This window comes from Mandrillus leucophaeus, unplaced genomic scaffold (genome assembly GCF_000951045.1).
Source record: "Mandrillus leucophaeus isolate KB7577 unplaced genomic scaffold, Mleu.le_1.0 Scaffold38, whole genome shotgun sequence".
NCBI lineage: Eukaryota > Metazoa > Chordata > Mammalia > Primates > Cercopithecidae > Mandrillus > Mandrillus leucophaeus.
The window spans coordinates 5,269,510-5,286,998 of record NW_012104031.1 but is presented as its reverse complement, the minus strand read 5'-3'; the positions used below and the strand labels follow the sequence as shown (position 1 = coordinate 5,286,998).

Sequence of the window (17,489 nt, the reverse complement as noted above, 5' to 3'; positions counted from 1 at the left end):
TTTTGCTCCAGCAGAAATTGGTGGAGTTTCATTTGCTTTTTTTTTTTTTTTTTTTTTGGCCCTGACAAAAACTACTCTACTCAACCAACAAGTCTTTAAAGTCCTTACATTATAGTGGAAAACAAATGACAGACAAAACAACAGCGTAAGAAGATATAATTAAAAGTTAAATTTTGCAGCATACACTAACTTAAACCTCTCCAGGCCTCAGTTTCCTCATCTGTCATTGAAGGTGTGGGACCAGGTGACCTCCAAGCCTTGCTTCCCCAGCTTAGGTTCTGAGTCTTGGACATCTGGGGAGGGGGTCTTGGGTTCCGGATGAGCCACAGGTGGTGGCTTTCAAGGCTGTTTCAGCTGTGCTGTGTTCTCAGTCAGCTCTCAAGGGGGAAGTGCTCCAACCCGCGGCACCCGGTTATTTAATAATCCCTTGAATTATTGAAGCATTTTGAACTTGTACAAACTGCTTGTGTTTTCACCTCCTGACTTGATCCTTCAGTCTTTGTGAGCTCAGTAGGTGGACCAGGCTTTGTTATTCTCATTTTCTTTGCAGGGAAATCAAACCACAGAAAAGTGCAGGGGCTTGCCCGTGACCTCACAGATAAATCTGGCAGAACTGAGTCTGGACCCCAGTGGACTTTGAGGGGGGTATGAAGAGCAAGAGGAGGGAGGGACCTAGAAGGGCAGGGGGAGAAGTGGGCCAAGCCCCTCCTGCTGGCCAAGTTTCGAAGCCAGCAAGCAGGGCATGGGATTAAGTCATCAAAATACAGTCCTGGAGGGATCTTCTGGTGCCTTTTTTCTGGTTCGAGAGTTTTCCTTTTGTCACTAGGCTCAGCGAGACAAATGCAGCAGAATTTCCCAAGCGGGTGGAAGAGCCGTCCCTACCCTTTGCAAGGGTGAGGCTCTGCTTTCTCCCCCAGGGCCCTGGCATGTCTCTACGGAGGCCTGCCTGCCCCAGGAGAGCAAACTCAGCTGAAAACAAAATCAGCTCAGGCACGGGGAGGGGACAGGGGATCTGTAGAGACACAGGTGGGGAGAAAAGCAGCTCTAGACCCGGAGCCCCTCCCCTCCCGCCCCCACAGGGCGCCCAAGGGCGAGGCCTGGAAGGGGATGAAGACAGGCTGGGAAGGAGGCTGCTTGTGACTTCAGCAAGGGATGAATCGCAGACTGCCGAACTGCCTTCCTTCAGAAGAAGCCTTACAGGGCATGCTGTAGTTGGGAAAACTGAGGTTCAGAGAGGTGAGACGACGGCCTGAGGCTGCACAGCTAGGCAGGGGAGACCAAGACCAGAGCATGGTCTCCTGACTCCTGACTCAGGGCTCCTGGTCACACTGTCACATCACGGTATTTTTGCCACTGCGAGCAATCATGTTTCCCAGACCTCTGTCATTTGCGTTCTGCTGTCACAATTTTTGCAAAATCATACCAACTATTATTTACTTAAAGTAATTACTTAAAATTTAAAGAATTACTTATCAGTTCAGTGCATTTGTTTATTTATTCATGCATTTATTTTAGAGACGGGGTCTCACTATGTTGCCCAGCCTGGTCTTGACTCCTGGGTTCAAGCAATCCTCCCGCCTCAGACTTCCAAGTAGCTGAAACTACAGGCATGTGCCACCATACCCAGCTATTCCAATGTATTTATTTTGAAAGGAAACTTTATATCACTCACCCAAATGACAGAAACCGGTATCTTTTGCCACAAATGAAGACTAACCACAACTTTGGTAATCAATTATAATAAATAGAATAAAAACATAACATTATTTAATTCTAGCTAGGTACTTTTACCTGGCAGAAAAATTTTTGTTTGTTTGTTTTTGTTTGTTTGGTTTTGTTTTTGCTTAAAAAGGAAGGTTGGCAAATATTAAAGAAACATATTGACACCCATCTAGACTTTCTCCTTGTGGTAATCAAAATGGCAAAAAGAAGTCCTTTCTATGAGTTTCAATGTTAGTTATTGCTGTGTCCTTGACTTCCCTGGAGTCACCCCACAGCCACCAGTAGTGCGTGGCCAGCACTTGGGGGAGATTCCAGGTCATATGCTAATGGCTCAGGATAATTTTCCCAAAGCAGGCAAGGTAGGAGAGCTGAGGCCCGAAGAGAAGAGCCATGAAGTAGAGCCTTCTCCCCTCACCGAGGTGACCAGCCCCACACCTGGCTGAACACTTTTTTAACTGGCATATTTAAGGTGGATGTTTCTGACTGAGCACCTACAGTTCTCTGAACTTACCAGGGCTTGCTGGGTGCTGAGCCCTGTGGAAGAATTGCCTTCTGTGGCCAACCTGGAGAGGGCCCCCAGGAAGTCCCCAAGCTTCTTTCATATCTACCTGGGGTCCTAATCAGCTCTCAGGAGGTCCCACAGTGCTGGGAGCAGAGTTGGGGTGCTCAGGGGTAGCCAGGGACCCTTCCCTCCTTCTTCCTCCTTCCTGACCACACCAGAAGCTCAGCAAGACTGGACGAGTTCCAGAAGTTCCAGGGCTCAGCTTCAGGTACCAGCTTTAACACAAGTCCCTGTTTTCTCAGCCCCAATTGTGTGTACTCAGTGGTGCGTTTAGAGCAAAGGGTGGCTGGAGAGGAACCAAACAGTCACATTCCCATTACTCACTGCACCTTCATTCTTACTGTCCTGGCCAGGACAGAACAGTTGTCATGACCACAAGATCTCCTTGCCACAGGCATGGCATCCCTTGGCACAGATGGTCTTCCAGCCCAGGTCTTTGGGCATTAGAATTGTGACACATGGCTAAGTAACTACACACTTCTTAAATGTCTTCAAGAACCTCCCACGGTTGGCTCAAAGAAGAAGGGCTGGCACCTCCTGTGTCTAGAACCACTGGGGATGGGGTCTTCCGGGAGTCGGGGCCAGCAACTGGCCAGAGATGCTAGAATTTCTGTAGAGGGCCCCTTAGCTACAGAAACTTTTTGCCCTGTAGACTTTGTTTGTGTCACCAGACTCTGGTAGCAGAGTGGCTGGAGGATAATCACTGTAAGAGACACCAAAGACCTGAGTCCCGGCTTAGGGTCTGCCCCATCTTAGCTGTGTGGCCTTGGACCAGCCTAAAGTTTTCTGAGCTTAATATGCTCACAAACAGAACAAAGCTACTGCTCTCTGCCCTGCCACCTCACTGGCCAGGTGGGAGATAATCACAAGGTGATGAACAGGGAAGCCCTTTGCACACTGGGAAGCGCCACACCAGTGATGGTGTTCAGGGTATGCTCAAGCAACTTCCAAAGACCTTCCCTACCTGAGTCCACTTTTGGCATGGGATGTGTGTCCCATGTGAGCAAGTGGGGACTGCATATAGAAGTGTGTGTGTCCATGTGTGAGCGTGCATGTGCACATGCTCATCTTCCAAAGGTGAGATCTGTTACCCAAGCACTGAAGGGCCCAGCCAAGTGTCTCTCCCTTCATGTAAAATTCTTGACTAACAGGCCAGGCACAGTGGCTCACACCTGTAATCCCAGCACTCTGGGAGACTGAGGGAGGAGGATAACTTGAGGCCAGAAGTTTGAGACCAGCCTGGGCAAAACAGGGAGACCCTGTCTCACAAAAAATTTAAAACTCAGCTGGACATGGTGGTGTGCACCTGTAGTCCCATCTGCTTGAGAGGCTGAGTTGGGAGGATTGCTTGAGCCCAGGAGGTTGAGGCTGCAGTGAGCCATGGTGGCACCACTCCACTCCAGCCTGGGCTACAGAGCTGGCTCAAACAAGCAAACCAACAAAAAAACTTTGACTAACCAGCAGGAGTGGTTTCTTTCCACTGTTGGGTCTCTAGGGAGCTCTTTTCTGGGCCAGGTAAGCACCTGCCCTTCAGGATGCGGCCACCTCCCAGCCTTTGGCTCTCCTCTTCCCAGGGCTGGAAAGCACCTCCTGGTCCACTGCGTGGGGTGGCTCTGGGGCCAGCCAGCCTCTCCCTCCAACTTCCTAGCATAGGGTGGCGGGCATCTGGCCCAGTGGGATCTTCCTGACCCTCAAGGGTGCTCCTCCGGGGTGCTGGCCCATCATCCAGGACTCCAGGAGATATTTCATATCAACATGGCCCCCTCAGCTTTCCCTCTTCATGATGAACCGTCACTGGGACAGTTGAACCAGCCTCTGGATTTGAAAGCCAGAAGCTATGACCTCAGAACACGGGGCTCCTGGAGGGCAGAATGACCATGCCTTCCACTTGTCTGGGGCCATGGAAGGGAGATGGCTGAGGGCCAGGGGTCCTCCACCACTCGGGCTGTGAGAGCTGCGTTTGAAGTGGCAAACGCCTGCCAGGGATTTCCCTTCCGAAAGGAAACAGACATATCTGTGTATGAAACCTTAGGTCCTTGTTTGCAAACCCATCCTAGCAGTGTTAGGAGCTGAGAAAAAACCTATTTCTCAGGTGTAGAAGGGGAAAGGTAAAAGAGAAGCATTTCAGAAAACCTGCTTTTTCCCACAGTGCAGTAAATAGACAGGGAGCAGGAAGTGGAGACGGAGCTGGTGCAGGAGCCGCCATAGCTGCGTGTTCGTGTTGATGGAGCGCCAGGTGTCGGCTAGGCACTGGGCTGCACAGTGCATGTTACCCGCCCCCCACACCAGGCTTAGGAACTGCCATGGACCTGACCTTTGCAGGCAGGTGTAGAGCCTGGAGCCCAAGAAGCTAAGATGCCTTCTTTATCCCAGAATTGGGGCCTCACTGGAGAAAGCAGCATCTTCCCAAAAGACCCACAAACTACAAAGTTTTATAGGATATTTTCTGCTTAGAAAAGTTGTCCTCAGTTATCCATAGACATTTGTTAATACTGGCGTGATTGAAGTATGCTCACCGTTTCTGCTTTTCAAAGCTTGTAAGGGACTCTGACCATTATTAGCCAGATCTCTGGGGAAGTCTCTACTCTGAGGACAGGCACCAAAACTTTTACATTTTTTTACATTTAAAAACTTCAGGTGGCAACATGTGCCTGCACTGGGCATCACGGTGTTTATGGCTTCTCCTGTGCCTTCTCTCAGTGGACACTTAGCGACTTCAGTTCAGTAGCACTTAGCAAGTACCTTCTGGAGTTCTCACCTGGGTGGGCACTGCTGGTCTCGGGGTGCTGGCGATGGCATTGTGGGTGCAGCCCCCTCTGCCTTTGAGGACCCACAGTGAGGCACACCCACCACACCTCCTTAAAGGCCAAATGGTATTGTTCTGTGTCCAGACGTCAGGGCTTCTGAGCAGTGGGGCTGCTCTGCCCAAAGCAGCGTGCCAGGAAAAGAAAGGAGGGCCAGCCCAGGGTGGAACCCACTGCTTCTCAGAGAAGGAGCCGTGCCCAGAGGAGTCAGGAGGCAGGGATCAACACTTCCCCTGCTGAAGTCCCGTCTGTTGTGACTCAGGCCCCATTGGTTCCCATGCTGACTCAGACTGCTGAATAAGCAGCCACCCCTACCCCTTTGGGAAGATTCTCGACCTCCTGGAGCCCTGTGTGCCCCATTCTCGGCAGCCTTGCTGGGAGATCACCTGCACTCTCCAAACCCCAGAGAGGGTGAGAGCAGAGCCACTAAGCCACATGCGAGGTGCTCCTTGTGACAGGTCAGCTCTACCCAATCCCCCAGTCCTGACTGAAATCCCAGCATGATGAACAAGGGTCACTACATGCCTAGTACATGAGAGCCCCTTACCTGGGCACTGAGTGGGGAGTGGCAGGTACTAGGCAAGTGGCAAATGGAATCTGTCCTTGAAAGGCATCTAATCAAGGTTCTTTCTCCAGCAAGCCCTCACCAGGCCTGAGAGGCACGAGGACTCCATGAAACTGTGCGTGCACTCCCTTTCATGGAAAGGGCCTTGGGAGATCACGCTGCTGAAGATGGCCCTGTTGGACACTGCTGGGTGTGTGACTCGGCAGGCAGACCAGGGTGTGTCTCACTGGAGAACAGGTTTGGCCGGCCCCACCCTGCTGGCAGAAGCTTGGTTTCAAAAAGGGCTAATAGCTGGGGACACAGACACTCTTTTCATCTTGTCCTGCCAGGAACATACCCAGCTCCCAAGGAGTTCGGCAGCTTCTGTCTGTCCAGCTAGAGCTGGATAAAATTCTCTGGGTTCAACCACCCAGTTGCTTTGCTCAGGTCAAGGGGTAAAGGGAAGAATTCTGGACATCACAGCTGGACCCCATGCCATGCACCAGCACAGGCTGCCTCACCCTGCCTAGAACGGCCCTACCTCCTGCCAGCCCACTTTACTCATGGTGCCTCCTCTCTCTTCTGTGCCCTGGAGGCTGTGGGAATTCCAGTGCCATCAGCATCCTGAATCTCCATCCCTAGCACAAATTCTCAGTCAGTCCACCTTTCACTGAGCTCTTGCTGTGAACTCAGCCCTGTTTTAGGACAATTAAGGGCATCTTTACCCTGGAGAGCTCAGGGAAAGGACAGAAACCTACATTAGCAACTAGAAAACAAACAAGACCAGAGGTCCCTGGCTGTAAGGGCAAATAATTCCAATTCTGGTTGTTACGGAGACAGGGCTGGGTTAGAACAAGCCTTTTAGAGATGACAGGTTGAGAAGAGGCCTTAGAGAAATATAGTACTTGGGAGGCGGCAGGTGAGGAAAAGCTGTTCAGGGTGGAGGAGCATCTGAACAGAAGCAGGGAGCCCAGGATGTGGCTGAGGTCATGGGGCAGCTTAGTGTGCTGGGGAGGGGAAGGGATGGCTGGACAGGCAGGGTGGGGCTGGGCTGAGGAGTTTGTCTTGTAAGGAGCAGACACTGTAGGTTCTCCAGCGTGGCAAGGGCTGATGAAAGCTTTCCCTGAGGAGCGTGGAGTGATGGCATCACAAGGCAGGGACCAGAGCCCTGGGGGCTGGGCAGGGGCCGTGTGGGGGCACTGGAGTGGCCTGGTGGTAAGCTGATGGGAGCCAGAGCCAGGGCCTGGGCAGCAGGGGTGTAAAAGAGGAGAGTCAGTGAGGACTCTGTAATGGAAGGACAGGAGGATGCCATCTCTTTTTGAATGGTTACTACCCTATCTGATGATTTGGGCAATCAGGAGCTTTTCCAGCTTTGGGGGCCACTCCACACTGAATGGCTCTCTCAAGGGGCAACTGGTCATATTCAGTTCTTTGAGGCCCTGAATCTGGGGCTTGTATTGCTTCACTGGGACTGTCTCCTTGCCTATAAAGGAGGGGTTGGCCTCTGAGAGCTTCCTGACTTAATGAGGGACAGGAATAGAGGGGAGCTTTCAGTGTGGGGTTAAAACGTCCCACTTCTCCAAGAAGGAAGGGGAGAAGGGGAATTACACAAGCAGGTGGCAGAGCAGGGACCAGCTGGGGGGCTCCTAGCTAAAAGCGGCTTTTCCTGGCTCACCTCGGACGGTGAGAACCCTCGAAAGCCCCACTGGTCTCCAGTGAAGAAACATGTCTCTCGGAACGCTCTGGATTTCTGTCTGGCTGTCCAGTCTAGCCTGCTGTCTGGCAGAGTAATCAACTCTGCTCCCAGGAAATTGAGTTTCCAGCCTCTGGAATGTTCTGATCCATGGGATAACCAGACAAGAGGTTGTGTGTGTGTCACTGTCCTTTGTATTCAAAGAGCCAGGCACTGCCAGCAGATTGCCATCTGAATGTGCGGGTGTGGCTGGGAGAGCCGGCCTTGGCAGTGAAGCTCTCCCACCTGCAACAGGCACACGTGCACTGTCCGTGCGTCCTCCTCTGGCTGCAGCTGCTCGCCCGGGACCTGGAAGACAGTGTTTGGAAATGTGTGGAGGCATTTTGCAATGCACATTTTGAAATGTTTGGGGGCATTTTGCAATGACTGTGAGGCATTACTGGCATTTAGAGCCTGGAGGCTGGGGCACTAAACATCCTGGGATGCTTGGGACAGCCTATACAAAGAACTGTTCTGCCTCAGGTGCCGACAGCACCCACGTAAAGAAACACTGCACCATTTGTGATAAAGCCTGGCTTCACTCGAGGTGCTCCATCTGGGCAGACCATTCTCCTCCACTTTTCTGAGACATATTTAGAACTGTTTTGTGTCTGTGGGGTGAGACTAGCATGGGACTCTGATACTGGTGCACACACCTTTCCTGGACTGTCTTGGCTTCCTGGGTTCATCCTCCCTCTTATGACACCTGGTAGCTCCTTTAGGTATGTCACGGGTGACATACAATCTCTCCTTTAGGAACCAAGTCCTAAGGCAGCCAACCTGTGCCCAATCTAAGAGTCAGAGGGATACAATGTCCCTACTGAGCAAACACTCACGTCATGGACCGTCCTGAGTGCTTTTCTAACATTAGTTCATTGGATTCTCCCAACAATCCTCTATGTTGGGTAAAATTATACTAGTTTTACAGATGGAAAAACTGAGGCACTGGACAACTGACAAGGCCAGGGCAGGCTGGCTCCAGAGTCTGTGTTCTTGACCCTGGGTCTTCCTCCACTTTGTAGGTCTCAGCCCAGTGAACTGGAGGAAGCACCTCGATTCCCAGGCAGTTGCTGCCATTTCAGTCTCCAAGGCTGCAGGCTTCATTCAGGTCCCAGGCCATTTGTGCAGGGAGAGCTGGTAGCAGTTCACCTCCTCATGCCTTGGAGGGAATCCAGGCCCCCTCATGGTACTTGGGGAGGATGGGGTCTAATGAGAGGAGACTTTACTCCTGCTTGTCAAAGTGACAGCAAAAGGCCATGATGATTGGAAAGAGTCCTACTCAGCTGTCCTCAGGCAGCACAGCCCACCAGCACCATGACACTAGGAGCTGGGGTGGAATTCCCAGGAATGCGTGATGCCACTGGGGTGTGGCTGACGGTGGGAGGCTGGGAAATGCAGTCCTACGGGGACGTCCCTGCCTTCCCTACCTTGCCCGCTCCCCTGTGGGTGCAGCCAGTGCGCATTCCCTGTGGGCAGCCCACCCTGGCTGTGACTTGGCAAGGCTGCTAGCTGCTCCTTTTCCCAGCACACGAAAGCAAAGCCCAAAGCCACTGAGAGGCTCAATCAGCATGATCACATCTTTGCTGGGTTTGGGCCAGGATGAGCGTTTGGGCTTCTCATCAGGTGTCTGAGATGACGTCCAGGCGTGTCCTTTACGGAGAACAAGGGTGCTCCTTGTTGTGTTTCCATTTAAGGCTTAGCTGGCTCTTCGCCCTTTGGCAATGCTGGGCTTCCCCCTCCATGTTGTCATCTGCCACCTTCCTTCCCCTGAGAGGAGAATGGAGGGTGTGGCCATTTATAAAGGCTTTCATGGCATATTTTGCCTGTAATCTGCAGGACACGCATTCCATACCCAGATGCTCAGAAAATTGCCCAGCTCCTCTCCCCATGCCTTGTGATTGTCCATCTATGCCTCTCCCAACAACCAGACACCAGTTCTCTTTGGGGTAGGTTGGTTTGACCCAGTTTGGGGAAGAAAATTGTGCCTGCCTGAGTGCACAGCTGTGTGTGTGGGTGAAGGAGATGAGCAGGCCATTGCCAAGGTTAACAGTCTGTGGCTTCTGAGTTTTGGATGCAACTTCTGACTGGTGGTTTGACACCCAGTCTTTCTGGGAGCTCAAACCATGGGAGTTTCCTGCTGTCTGTGACTCCCTGCAGAGATGAAAAAGGACCAAGTTGAGTGTCAGCCCCTCCCCAGCCTTGTATGGCTAGATCTGGTGTGGAAGGGAATTACCCAGTTGCCTAACGACCTCCTCTAAACACACATATACTCTCTCTCTCTCTCTCTCTCTCTCTTCCTTTCTCTCTCTCTCTCTCTCTCTCTCTCTCTCTCTCCCCCCCCACCCTCTCTCAGGGAGGGGCAGGGGTGGGCAGGCAGGCCCTGGGTTGCTGGGTTTGGCCCTGGCCCATCCCAGCAAAGGTGAGTCCCAAGTCAGCACCTGTGTGAAGACATTTTTTATCAGACTCGATGTTGATCCCCTACTCTGAGAACAAGTTGGAGCAGGTCAGACCCACCAGCTTGTGAGCTCCTGGGAAAGTCCTCCTCGGAGAGTTCTGTTCCAGAGCTAATTCCCACCAAGTCTCCAACCTCAGAGGCTCGTCCCAAGGAGGCCAACTCCCCACTTGGGCTCACACAGAGCCCCTGGGGCACCTCATTGTCTGTTGTATGTTTTCATGCTGAATTGAGCCTCTGCCCAGGCTTCTCCCCATTGCCAGCCTGACAACAAAGCCCAGGAGGCCCTCCCTGTACCCAACCCTGCAGCCCCAGGCCTGCCTCCATGTGTGCAAGCAGGCCCCTAGCTCACAGTCCCTTGTGAAAGGGCCCAGGGAGCAGGAATATTGTCCCTGTTTGGCCTTTGAGGTGATCTGTTACCCTTTGCTTCTTGTCCTGGAAGAGGGGAGGCAAGATGAAGAGTCTAGCAGAAAAGAACAGTAGAAAACAGTCCTGGCCAGAATAGAAGTTTCTGTGTGCTGAGTATAAGGGGCCAAAGAAGGCTGGCTATGTGAGAAGCTGCTGGTGTCTGGGAATGGCATAGGGCTTGGAGACCCAGGCTCAAGTCTGGGTTTTATCCTTTCCTCACTGAGTGACTACTAGAAGGTCACTTTTCTCTGGGCCTCCAACTCCCCCTCCTGGACTGTACCATGTGGGATTAGATCAGAGGTTGTCAAACTTTTTTGACAGCAATTCACAGTAATAAATGCATTGTATGTTGCAATCCAGTACCCATACACTGTTTCACAAAACAATGTGTGACTTTACTACCTGCACTGCACTCTGATATTTTATATTCCAGGATATATTATTCTATTCCATCTTTTTAAAAATGATGGTCACAGTCTTCTAAATTGACTTTATAATCCATAATGCGTCACAGTCTGCAGTCAGAAAAGTAATATATCAGTTGATGGCTCAGGTTCCTTCCACGCCAAACATTCTGGGATTCTCTGAGCGTTATTATGGGGGCTGGGGAGGGCTGTTATCTCATGCCCTGCTGGATCCAGGACCACCACTTAGGAACCTTGACTGAACTATTCCTCCCTTTCCCTGGCCAGATCTACAATGGAACCCTCAAGCGGGAGCCTGACAACAGGCGCTTCAGCTCCTACAGCCAGATGGAGAACTGGAGCCGACACTATCCCCGGGGCAGCTGTAACACCACCGGAGCAGGCAGCGACATCTGCTTCATGCAGAAAATCAAGGCGAGCCGCAGTGAGCCCGACCTCTACTGTGACCCACGGGGCACCCTGCGCAAGGGCACGCTGGGCAGCAAGGGCCACAAGACCACCCAGAACCGCTACAGCTTTTACAGCACCTGCAGTGGTCAGAAGGCCGTGAAGAAGTGCCCTGTGCGCCCACCCTCCTGTGCCTCCAAGCAGGACCCCGTGTATGTCCCGCCCATCTCCTGCAACAAGGACCTGTCCTTCAGCCACTCTAGGGCCAGCTCCAAGTGAGTGCTGCTGGGCTGGGTTGGGGAGCCAGGAGGGCCAGTGGGGAGACACACCCTTAGCCTGACTGCACCCTGCAAAGATCTCCTGGGATGACAGGAGAGACATAGCTTCTGTCCCTGGGGAGTTCATTGTCCCTGATGTGATGGACTCCCTGATGGGGAGAACCTGGCCCGATGGGCCCTTGACCTCAAGAAGTTCTTAGAGTGAAACTGAAACAGACATCGACTGTGTAGGTTTTAAAGGTCACAGTTTATGAACAGAGGAAGGTTAATGGTTTTCAAAGTGTGTTCCTCCAACCAGCAACATCAGCATCACCCAGGAATTTGTTAGAAATGCTGACGTGGGGACCCATCCTAACACTGGGAAAGGGGCCCGGCAATGCGTATTTTAACAAGCCCTTCAGTGATTCTGATTTACACTAGAGTTTGAGAACCTCTGATCTTAGGTATGTAAATCTCTATCCATGTTCTGAGAGAGCAAAGGAATATGCCCCTGTACGGATGATGGGAAAAGAATGGGTTTTAGGTTATGTTACAACATAACCTAAAACATAACCTGTAAATCCAAAAGACAAATAGGATGAATAGACATAAAAACTAAGGGACATGGCCTGGGTGTGGTGGCTCACACCTGTAATCCCAGCACTTTGGGAGGCTGAGGCAGGAGTGGGTAGAGGGTGCTTGAGCTCAGGAGTTTGAGACCAGCCTGAACAACATGATGAAACCCTATGTCTACAAACAAATACAAAAATTAGCCAAGCATGGTGGCAAGCGCCTGTAGTCCCAGCTACTCAGAAGGCTGAGGCAAGAGAATCACTTAAGCCCAGGAGGTGGAGGTGGCAGTGAGCTGAGATAGTGCCACTGCACTCCAGCCCAGGCAACAGAGTGAGACTCTGTCTCAAACAAACAAACAAACAACAACAACAACAACAAAAACCCTGAGGGACTTCATGGGGCTTCATGATCTAGTGCTACAGAACGGAGCACAACTCCTGTGCATAGATGTTGATGGCCATCACCCAGAGGGAATAAAGGACACCGAATGGGGTGCGCCGTTAGGAACCATAGACGCAGAGGTGTTGTGAGTGGCATTGAGCCTGCCCTTCAGTGCTGGGGGCTCCCTGAACCTTTGAACTGTCCTTCATCACCACCTACTGCTCATTGTTATTTGTTTGGCAAACGTTTGCCGAGCATCTACTACATGCCAGACTCTTTGGCGAGTGCAGGGAACAGTAACCATGATAGGGACAACCCAGAGCTGTTCTGGAGTTACACAATTAACTCCTTTTCAGAGAGCCTCAGGAGCTTTGCATTCTTTGTCTTTAATCCTCACACCCCTCACCAGGCAGGCATGAATATTCCTGAGGAGAAAACAAGGCACAGAGATGTTAAGCAGCTTGTCCAAGGCCACACAGCTGGCTCTCCATCCTGTGCTCTTCCCTACCAATACCACACTGTTCTGAAAATAAGCAGGACCCCATTGTAGAGCTAGACTTTTCCTAACTACTTGAAGGCTGTAAGGCGTATTTAGGATGATCTGGAGAAGAACTTAGAAACCGCTCTCTCTTAGAGGCTGATCAGGGCAGCCTCTGGCTTCAGCTCATTGCCCCAACCAGAGACCCTGAGTGGAGGTTCTAGGTGAGATATGGAAGGGATGAGTGTCAAGCCATTTTACTGATGAATGCCGTGACCTTCTCTCAATGCAGGCAACAGTTCTACTAACTCAGTGCCAGAGAGCTCTGCTCCTCAGGTGGTTTTCTTAGAAATGAAGTTGGGTTGCTGTAGCTAAAACCATGATTATTTATTGACCACCAGGTATGTCAAAGCATGAGGAGAGGGCTCCCTCTCTGAATGCTGGACACAGCCAGTCACCACCCTGTGACTCTACACCAAGGGAACTGGAGAGGTTCTTAAAAGACAGGTTTCCCTTTCCTAGGAACGCTTCACAGAGGTGGGGCTTCAGCAGGGCCAGTGGCGTGCCTTGAGGCATGCCTGAGACCTGGCCAGGGTCCAGTGAAGGGGACAGTCTTGCTGGAGCAGACCCTGGATAGGGGCTGGGGAATATTCATAGTGCAGCCAGGTTATTAGGTTAAAACATATGAAATGTCTGGTTTTATGGCTCAAAAAAGGTTGACTACAGACATTTCCTATGATTCAACCCAATACCTGCCCCTGGATATCAGGCTAAGCTGTTTAAACTTGAACCTGAAGTATGGAGAAGCCACTGATGGTTTCTGAGCTAGAGAACAACACAGTGAACAGGGTTTTAGGACCACTTATCTAGTAAAAAGGGTAAGAATTTTAGATGGGGGAGCTTGAGGAAGAAAGCCAAATATGGCATTCCCTTGCTGCCATTAAAGTGATCAAGATCAGGAAATTGGTGGCTGTAAGAATGGGAAGAAAGGATAGATGTGAAAATTTTTGTGTAAGCCCAGCTGGACTTGGGGATGGATAGATGGACAGATGGATGGATGTATGGATGGTTGGATGGATGGATGAATGGATGGATGTATGGACAGATGGGTGGATAGATGGATGCATGGACGGATGGATGGATAGATGGATGGATAGACAAATGAATGGATGGATGGATGGATGGATGGATGGATGGATGGATGGATGGATGGATGGATGGGATCATGGCCATTGTCTTCCATTTTTCTAATACCAGGCACAAACAAGAGAGATGGCAAGGTGGGTGGGAAGCTTCCCCTCAGGGAATAGGGAGGAGTTTTTCCTCAGTGCAGAGATAACATACCTGCTTGGACATTAACTGTGACCAGGGGTTCACTATTCTCACATGGGGCAAATCCAGTTCACTATTCTCACATGGGGCAAATCCAGGGGTTCACTATTCTCACATGGGGCAAATCCACCCAACATCCAGTGGGTGTAGCTTTCCCTTCTCTGGAGGAGAGGAACCGTTCCCAGGGGTATTCTCCAGGTGGGCCCAGACTGCGATTAGGCTGTGGCAGCTTAGGGTACCAGGAGGAATTCTGAGCCCCCTCAGCAGGGCTCCCAGCCCACCCTGTAACCACCCCCACTGCCCATTCTTCACAGGATCTGCAGTGAGGACATCGAGTGCAGTGGGCTGACCATCCCCAAGGCTGTGCAGTACCTGAGCTCCCAGGATGAGAAGTACCAGGCCATTGGGGCCTATTACATCCAGCATACCTGCTTCCAGGATGAATCTGCCAAGCAACAGGTAGCTTGCTGCATACCTTCCTCCTTGGTGGGCCTGCGCAGGGCCTGCGTGTATCAGCCTGACTCTGCTCTTAGAGATGGGTGGGGGCATCTGCAGTTGGCTTCTTCTCGCCCTGCCCAGCTGCCAGGGGCCTTCACATTGCCCAAGGTTAGAGCTGGGCATCTTAACTTTCTGCAGAGCAAAGCCCTCTGTTTAAGTGGACATTAGGCAGGTACACTTCCTCCACTGGTCGTGGAAGAGATACTTCAATGCCAGCCATAGGTTCAACAGAAACCCCCTTTCTCAAATCCCACTAAAGAACATGACTGCTCCCCACCTCTCAACTCCTGCCCTCCTACCCGCTTCCTCTCTCCCACTCCCCTTCTCTCTCCAGGCATTTTACTGTAGAAAACAGGGCCTGTTGATGCCTCCAAAGCTTTGCTGGCGGGAAGGACACTACAGGGCTCTTCAGTTCAGCCCAAGGATGTAGTCAGAAACGTGTTTCCCAGAGTCCCGGATAAGATCGTATCCGTTTCTATGTCTGTGTTCTGCTTTAGGGTTTTGAAATGTATTTACATCCACTTTCTTATCAAGTCCTCACCATCATTCTCCAGAGGAAGAAAGCAGGACTCAGGAAAGAGGAGGGACCCTAGCTGAGGGTCTCCCAGCTAGGATATGGGAGCTAGGATATGGGAGCTAGGATCTGCATCCAGGTCTTTCGCCTCCTGGTCTGGGTCAGTTATCATGACCTCACACTGCTTATTTATTTTGGTAGACTTGAATATTTCTGAACTGATATATTTTTTGGTCTGAAAAAAAAAATCAGCTTTGAGTAGACAATAACTAGATCAGCCTCATCTCCCTTGACCAGGCAGTGTGGCGACTCTCTCCTGGCAGGTCTATCAGCTGGGAGGCATCTGCAAGCTGGTGGACCTCCTCCGCAGCCCCAACCAGAACGTCCAGCAGGCCGCAGCAGGGGCCCTGCGCAACCTGGTGTTCAGGAGCACCACCAACAAGCTGGAGACCCGGAGGCAGAATGGGATCCGCGAGGCAGTCACCCTCCTGAGGAGAACTGGGAATGCCGAGATCCAGAAGCAGTTGACCGGTAGGACGCCACAGCCATGGAGAGCCAGCGTGGGGGCTGTGCAAGGCCACTGGCTATGGCCCCAGACTGGCGTGCAAGTCAACCTCTCCAGGCTGGGCCAAGACACAGCTGTACAGATTTGACCCAGGGCCAATATCCTGAGAGTTTAGTGACACTGGCCTTGGACCAATTAGGGGTATCCAGAGGGTGACCTTGGGTGGTGTGCACACACACAAGGGGCCACCATCTTTTTGAGGTTAAAGAGCAAAAGGAGGAAGGCTGATGTCCAGGCAAGATCCATATTCCACAAGCCCTGGGATTCCCAGGTGATGGAAAGAGAGTAAGACTGAAGGGGGAAGGGGTTAACAGGTCTTAAGCACCTACGCTGTGTTCAAGAAATATGGTAAGCACTCAAGGTGGGGGGCACAAGAGGAAGAGGTCACCATGAAGACCTAGAATTGGACTGGGAAGATCAGACCATGTACAGAGTAACAATTGATAAGTATTTCTGGAATAACTTTTAGATGGAAAAGAGACTGCGTTAGAAGATTCCAAGTGCTAAAATTTACACTAAAAACCACTGAGCAATCAAACGTTTTTTGATCACTTTCCACATGCATAATTTTGGCCTTGACAGAGAACTCTGAGATGTTCCCTGCCCTCAAGGAACCTTCAGTCTGGTTGGAACATTGAGAAATGGTCTCATGAAACAGTCAGACAATAGGTTCTATAGACCAGGGCTACCTGGAAGGTGACATTTCAGTAGGGCCCATTTGCTAGAGTCCAGGCTGGGGCTGTTACCTCGGTCCCTAGGGCATCCCAAGCCTGGCACAAATTGGGATGATGGTCTCTGCCCCCCAGGACTGCTCTGGAACCTGTCTTCCACTGACGAGCTGAAGGAGGAGCTCATTGCCGATGCCCTGCCTGTTCTGGCCGACCGCGTCATCATCCCCTTCTCTGGCTGGTGCGATGGCAATAGCAACATGTCCCGGGAAGTGGTGGACCCTGAGGTCTTCTTCAATGCCACAGGCTGCTTGAGGTGAGAGAAGAAGATACATGGGGTCTTTCTGTGCCAGCCTCGGGTCCTTCCCCAGACAGCCCCATCTCAGCCAACATTCAGCCAGTGCATAGAACATAACAGACAACCTGGCACTCGCTCTTATGGGCAGGCTGCAAGACACAGGGACTCAGACCTTCCTAACTTCCCTGGATCTGGATAAGGCCCAGGACCCTACCACCCGCTTTGAGAGAATGCAGCGGACATTAATCAGGAATCTGAGTGTGAAATGCCTGGATCTGAATATCCAAACTGGTTCAACCATTTCCCTCCTCCACCCCATGAAAAAATGCATTTCTTGTGCTATCTTGAAGAGTGTTCTTTTAGACAAAAGTCTACCGATGGGTTGCTAATGAGTCACTTCCCAGCTGTGGTGTTAAAACTGTTTGCCATGTTCATTGGCATGAAGATAGCACTGCTTCGCCCAAAGTTGCCTAAGTTCCGTACCAGGGTGTGGCAAAGCTCCTGTGGGGCTGGTGGGAGGGCTTGTTCTAGAACCAGAGGTTTACAAGCTGGTGAGAGGGGTGGGTGTGGAGGGGCGGCTTGTACAGGGCTTGGAACCCTGGAGCAGGATCCCTTTTAGGGTCCCAGCTCGCTTTAATGGGAGTTGTCTTTCCCAGCTCCTGAGAACCATCCCCCCCTCAGAGTGGTGGGTGCAGCTGGCATGTGCCTCTGTGTCTCAACTTGTGTTTCTCCCTGCCAGCCTCCAGTAGCAGCCTCCAGGAAGCAGAGAGGCTGGGGAGATGAAAAGTGAGGGTAATTAAGAGTTTTATGGGGTTGATGTGCTATCGGTAGCAACAGCAGCCACACCCCACCTGCACCAGGCTGATGAGCCCAGATTGCTTGGGAATGA

General features: G+C 51.4%; 1 protein-coding gene across 2 annotated transcripts in view; it reads left to right on the top strand.

Annotated features, from left to right (window-relative positions):
- PKP1 (plakophilin 1) overlaps window positions 1-17,489 on the top strand; it is a 46,650-nt gene that overhangs the window by 18,542 nt on the left and 10,619 nt on the right. For both annotated transcript variants that reach the window (XM_011990569.1, XM_011990568.1), the window contains exons 3-6: window positions 10,917-11,311; window positions 14,372-14,516; window positions 15,393-15,600; window positions 16,441-16,618. In XM_011990569.1, the coding sequence (XP_011845959.1) occupies window positions 10,917-11,311; window positions 14,372-14,516; window positions 15,393-15,600; window positions 16,441-16,618 (926 nt within the window). The remainder of the gene's footprint in view (window positions 1-10,916; window positions 11,312-14,371; window positions 14,517-15,392; window positions 15,601-16,440; window positions 16,619-17,489) is intronic.